The sequence below is a fragment of the Furipterus horrens genome, unplaced genomic scaffold (assembly GCF_987537825.1).
Source record: "Furipterus horrens unplaced genomic scaffold, mFurHor1.1.pri manual_scaffold_6, whole genome shotgun sequence".
Taxonomy (NCBI): domain Eukaryota; kingdom Metazoa; phylum Chordata; class Mammalia; order Chiroptera; family Furipteridae; genus Furipterus; species Furipterus horrens.
The window spans coordinates 16,126,037-16,131,787 of NW_028327176.1; the positions used below are offsets into that span (position 1 = coordinate 16,126,037).

The following is a 5,751-nucleotide window of genomic DNA, read 5'->3' on the forward strand; positions in this document are numbered from 1 at the left end:
ACCAGTGTTCCCAGAGAATAAAAGCTGTCTTTGGACCTGAATCTCAGCTGCCTCCAAATGCTCTTGTCCATCCCACACCCCCAGCCCTAGTGGGAATAAAAAGTGTCCCAGGGAGCAGGTGTTGTTCTTCCTCTGCTGCAGAGGCGAAGGGGGTTACTCCTGGCTCTGGTTTGCTTGTGGATCTGAGTCTCCAAGCTGATATTTCCCTGGTTATTCTTGTTCATGCCCTGGTCCTTTCCTTGGCTTGACCTGTGGCCCTCACAGCCCTTTTGCTCCCTGTGCTGGGTGCTGTCCAGCTGGAGAAGATGGCCTCCGGATTCCACGGGACTGTCCGGGCACTAAGGGAGATAGCTTAGTCTGGAAAAAGCCCAAGGCAGCCTTAGAAACCTGTAATGATGGCACTTGCCCTTCCTCAGCCCCCCCACTTACTTCATCTTTCCTTTGCTCTCTTTGTCTTCCCTACCAGGGTGACGTGCTCACCCTGTAAGGACACAGGCTTAGGTCTGAGCTGGATGGGGCGTGGCAAGCTCCAAACCAGTCTCCTTAGTTATCAGGAGAAGCCCCATCAGGGTGTGCTCTAGGGGGACACCCATGCACACCCAAAGCCAGCTTTCCTGTTTCATCCCCAGAAAAACACTGTGTGCCACCAGCTTGGGAGGAAATTCATCTGCTCCTCTTTCTGTCTCCCTCAAACTCAACCAGGAAGATAATGCTCATTGGCTTTAAAAATAGAACACTTGAGCTGTACTTTTATGGTCTTGTGAAGAAACGCTCTCATGCCCACCCACACCTGGTCCCTGCCCCGGCCAGGCCCCATCCAGCTGCCCAGAAGCGGCTCTGCACAAGCTCTCCTGGCCGCTCGGTAGATTTACGAGTTCAGCCTTGGCTGAGGCCTTATCCCCATGGCTCCCAGCCACAGTCCAGCTGGTCTCCCACATCCCATGCAGCCGTGGCTAGAACATTCTGTGTCTCCTTTCCTGCCTCCACCCCAACTTGCTGAGTCACCCCTTCAGCCCCCTTTCCCCTGCTGCCCCGGCCGGCCCTGTGAAGGAACAGCAACTCATTCCACCAGTGACCCCCAGCCACTCCCAGCCTGCCCCAAACCTCATTCACTCTCATGATGGCAGTGGCGGCTCTGTCCAAGACTGCCCCTGTTGGGACTTTAGTTGTCTTGGCCCAACCCCTCCCACTCTGAGGCCCTGAAGTTCAACAAAAAGGTGATCCCTCCTCTGTCTGGACTTCAGGTATCTGGAAGATTATTTCCAGTAAGGGTAGACTATGTTGTTAGTCCTCGGATTATTTTTTCAGGACCAGAGGTAAATTCCACTAGAACTATCGTATTTCTGACACCATATGGCAGGACTTAGGGAGAGCCTGGGAGGGCAGTGTGTGGGGGGAGGAGCTGGCCCTTGAAAGGTCATTTGTAGAAAAATTGTATAAATAACTCCAGAGCCAGTGAGGCCTTAGGCCAAAATCATACAAGGAACCCACTGAACCCAGACCTTGTTTTCCCTGGAGGTTAACTTTTCTAACATAATGGAAAAGACTATAATTATCATTCCCTGGAAAAGACACACCTTTTTCTAAGGTCCTTCAAGGATGTAACTGAATCCATCTACATTCCTACGGAAGGCCCTAAGGTGCTGTCTGGTTCAGTTAAGGTAGAGCTGCCTCTAGGGTAATATCTTCTCAAACTAGGCAGTAGGGAATAAATGTGTCTGGAAACTGAAATGTAAGCAGCCGAAGCTTCGTGGCTTAACCTGTAACTATAACTCATATCAAGAAAAGCATGGAAGGATGCAGGTCCCAGAGACGGTGAAAGTGTAGTGATGGGAGCAGCTGGAGGGACCATATGCAGAGACAAGCCTCTTAAATTCCTTCCTGCTTCTCTGACATCCCATAAGCACGTTGCGTGGAAATAACAAAACATGTTCCCTTCTTCAGTTTCCCCTCTGGTTATGCGACCCGAGCCCAACTCTGTCCACACTCACAGCTGCCAAGAGCCTGTCTGGCCTTTGGCTGTCCCACGAGCCCCTGCGGCTGCTGCCACCCTAGGTCCCTACCTCTGCACCTGTGTAGGAAGGTCTGTCTGGTTGCAATCTCCAGAGAGTTTGTGGGAACTTTAAGAGTTGGGCAGAGCAAGGGGTGGTACCCTAACTCAACTTCCAACCCGATCAATCACATCCCTTCCTCTCCCATTTCCCTTGTAGCTGCCATGGAGGAGCTACTGGGGAGTCACCCCCTAGGTGCCAAGATGAAAATATACTCCCTGGTGCTCCTGAGTTCTCTCCATCACAGATGTGCCCATGGCTTCGCCTGGTCTGCAGGCTGGAACCTGGGAGCTAGTCAGATCCAATGGGTAGGAATCAGAGTGAAGACAGGCAGGCCTGGTGGAGAACCTAGGTCCCTACACTTGAATTGCAGTCGAGGAAAAAAGGGTGAGCGTGATGATCATTTGTCACCATGAGCTGGTGAGAGTGCCCTGGTGGGGAGGACAGCGTCTGCCTCTCCAGAGACTTGAGGCCTGGCCTCTGCCTCCTTTGTTCTTTGGCCCAAGGTGGTGGGTGTGGTGGAGTCAAGGCCAGAGCACCCCAGGCCTCCAGCATAGAGACGGGATCGCATCGGCCACTTCTGCAAGACAGGGAGAGAGGGACAGTGAGTAATGCTCACTACTGCAGCCCCTCATAGTCCTCGGCACCCAGGAGTCCCCAGCCTCCCTCCCTGAGACCCTCGCCTGCCGTGACTGCTCTGATGACTGTGGCCTCTGCCTCACCACCACTTCTGGCCCCACACATTCTCCTGTCCACCTGAGCCTGGCAGAGGGGCACTTGAGAAGTCAGCTGAGGAGCAAGGATCCCAAGAGGAGCCCCCACAGTGAGGAAGGAGGTGATGGCAGAGCTGGCTGCAGCCAGGTTGGGGATGGGGTGTGGGGGAGGTCAAGGAAAGAGCCCCAACAGTGAACAGTCCTGACCCCTCTCTTGCACAGCTCCCCAAACACCCAGATGTCAGCGCTGCCCACACCCTCTAAGCAGGGACATGGGCAGTCCCAGAAAATACCCTGAGGTCTGCCCTCTCCTTGGTAACCCCTCCCCCTGGGGGCCGAGGGGGCACTGCTCCTGCCTAACCAGCCCCACTAACCGGCTCTCATTTGTTCATCCTTCCATGTATCATCCATCGCTTCCTCTGTGCCATGGCCTTACTTTGATCGCCATTTTACAGCCAAGGAAACAACTATGCCACCCCAGGTGCGACTGTCAACATTTCAGAGTTGCCATCATTAGTCTCAAATTCTTGCATTTTAGCTATATTTGTGCCATCCCCTGGGCCTTCTTGGTGGCTATGAGCAGGGGCAGGAGGCAGGACAGAGGGTCTGGAGTCAAATACCCTTGGGTTCCAACTGCATTTAGCCACTTAATCTCCCTGATCTTCGGCTTCCTCATCTGTAAAGTAATCCTCCTTTGGTTCTTGGGTGGAGAAAAAGATAATGCGCTAAAGCACTTAGCCCAGGTCCTGGCATAATTTTAGCATCCAAATAATATTAGCTGTTATAGAGATGGTGATTTATTGTTAGTTATACTTTTTATTCATAATCTCATGTCCTACCTTGGGAAAGAAGTACGGTGATGTTATCTTCCCTTTCACATATAATAAAACTGAGGTGCAGAAAAATTAGGGTGCAGTCTGGTAAGTGGTGCTCCCCTCTCCCCCCAGCTCAGTTGCTTCTAGAGTGATGTTTTCTTAGACTGTTGTTCTCCCAGAGGGGGCTCTCTCCTGTGACAGAAGTCCAGGGGACACGGAGGCATTGTACAATGGGATGATGCCCCTCCATTCTAGGTTTCAGTTTCCTTTCCCAGGCCCCATCCCTGAAACCTGCCCTTTTTCTCCCCTGCCACTCGGCACCCCCTAGCCTTGGGGCCTCCGTGAAATTTCCCTGCTCTTGGAGGAACCACATCCTCATGAAGTTGTTTCCAATCACCACTCCCCACTGCGGGCAGGGGGGTCTAAGTCCAATATCCCTCCATCCCAAGCCCCCTCCCCTGAGGCCCTGGCTGGGCCCGTGGCCTACCTTGAGAGGGTGCAGGTAGCGGAGCCCACGCAGGAAAGGTGGCCAGGCAGGGCCAGGCAACTCATGGCCGAGTGTGCGGGTGAGGTGAGCTATGTAGCTGGTGGCCAGCACCAGCACATCCAACTTGGAGAGCTTGGTGTCGGGTGGCACCGCAGGCAGAGTGGCCTGCAGGGCCAGGAAGGCCTGGCGCAGCGTCCTGACCCGGCTCCGCTCCCGTGCGGCATTCTCAGGACTGGCCTCGCTCTGCACAGAGGACCCCGGGTGAGTGAGTCTGGCCGGATCCCCATCTGTTGCTGGCTTCTAAGAACATTCTAGTGCAAGGCTTTCTGCCAGAGTGGTAGCCCTCTGAACACCAGGGACCAAGAACATCACCCCAGTGTGTCCGTGCTTGGCCCTGTCCTGCCTTACAGCTCAGGAAGTGGAGGGAAGGCCTTGACTGGAGTCAGATGGAACAGGACGGGAAAGCTGGCTCGGAACGTGTACTCTTTTTAATTCTCCACCGTGCCTCCTCTAAGCCCTCGTTCCATCCACACCCAAGTCTGAGTCCTGCTTATCAGGGTGCTCTGGGGCCACGGGGAGCACAGAGCCATACCCTGCTCAACAGAGATGACCCTTGACCCAGCCAAGTCCTGTGAGGAAGAGGCAGCCGTGGTGAAGAGGAAAGGACACCAAATTGGGGTCACATCACAGACTAAATTCCTGGCCCTGCTGCTGACTGTGGCTTGGGACCTTGGGAAAGTCATGTCCCTCCTCCAGGCCTGACTGTCCCTGAGAGAAGTGAGCTGGGCCAGGTCTCTCAGCCACACTCTGGTTAAGACCAGGCCATCCCAACCACCAAAGCATGGAGACTTAGAGTCGAAGGAGCCGGGGTCCGCTCTTTAGAGCAGGGATGCTCACCCTGAATGATGCTCTGTGAAGGAGGTGACCTCCCTCAGCCCCTCCAACCGCTGCCTCCCAGCATGCTCTGCAGGGCCAGTACTTCCTTACCCTGCCACGAGCCAGGCTTCTGGTCCTGGACCCTCTTGGGGCAGGGGCCGCTCTGCTCCACCTTTGGCTGCTCCAGCTGCTCTCTTCCCACAGGTCCTGCCTTGTCCTGCTCAGGCGGCTCCTCCTCCTGTCGGTGCCTGCTAGCAACCTGGGCCTGGCCCTCCCCGGGTTCTGCCCCACTCCGGGCATGGTGGGTGACCCTCTGGCCTTTCTCTGTGACATGCCACACCCTAGGGATGTGGTGCCACAGCCCCCAGGACAGGAACACGGTGCCTGAGGGAGACTTTGGGCTCAAGCGAGCTGGGGCAGCCTGGTCATCCAGCCAGCAACGTCTATATCTGAGGGAGCTGGCGCCAACTCAGTCCTGCCTCGCTTCTTGCTCTGGGAAAACCGCCCACCCGGCACAGCCCCCGCGAAAAAACTCCTGCCTGCCTCCCAACTGCAGACGGGTGGGGGTGCTGGATGCTGGGAGTGGCCAAGCCCTGGGAGGAGGCCCCTGCTGAAGAAGGCAGGAGGATGGTGGGAAGGGAGCTCTTTCCTAGGGCCTTGCCAGACCCTAAGCACAGTCCTCTGATAGACCTGCAACTTCAGCTTTGGGGTTCCAGTTCACGGAAGGGCCCTGAACCTCCTTCTCCATTCCAGAAGCCTGCCTGCACATATCCCTAAAAGGACTTTTCCTCCCCTTGCCAGTGAACATG

General features: G+C 55.3%; 1 protein-coding gene across 1 annotated transcript; it reads right to left on the bottom strand.

Annotated features, from left to right (window-relative positions):
• Positions 1-1,610: 1,610 nt before the first annotated feature.
• TCF23 (transcription factor 23) lies at positions 1,611-5,410 on the bottom strand. The gene is made up of 3 exons (XM_090280191.1): positions 5,054-5,410; positions 4,067-4,309; positions 1,611-2,631 (listed from the first exon to the last, which is right to left on the bottom strand). The coding sequence occupies exons 1-3, from the start codon at positions 5,273-5,275 to the stop codon at positions 2,452-2,454; spliced, it is 645 nt and encodes a 214-aa protein (XP_090136317.1). The 5' UTR covers positions 5,276-5,410; the 3' UTR covers positions 1,611-2,451.
• Between the last annotated feature and the right edge of the window lie 341 nt (positions 5,411-5,751).

Excerpts from the sequence above, each read along its gene's own strand:
- TCF23 (XM_090280191.1), bottom strand. The coding sequence starts at position 5,275 with ATGTCACAGAGAAAGGCCAGAGGGTCACCCACCATGCCCGGAGTGGGG. Across the intron at positions 4,310-5,053 it reads GAAGCCTGGCTCGTGGCAGG|AGCGAGGCCAGTCCTGAGAA; the intron begins GTAAGGAAGTAC and ends TCCTCTGTGCAG. Across the intron at positions 2,632-4,066 it reads GCTACCTGCACCCTCTCAAG|AAGTGGCCGATGCGATCCCG; the intron begins GTAGGCCACGGG and ends CCTGTCTTGCAG.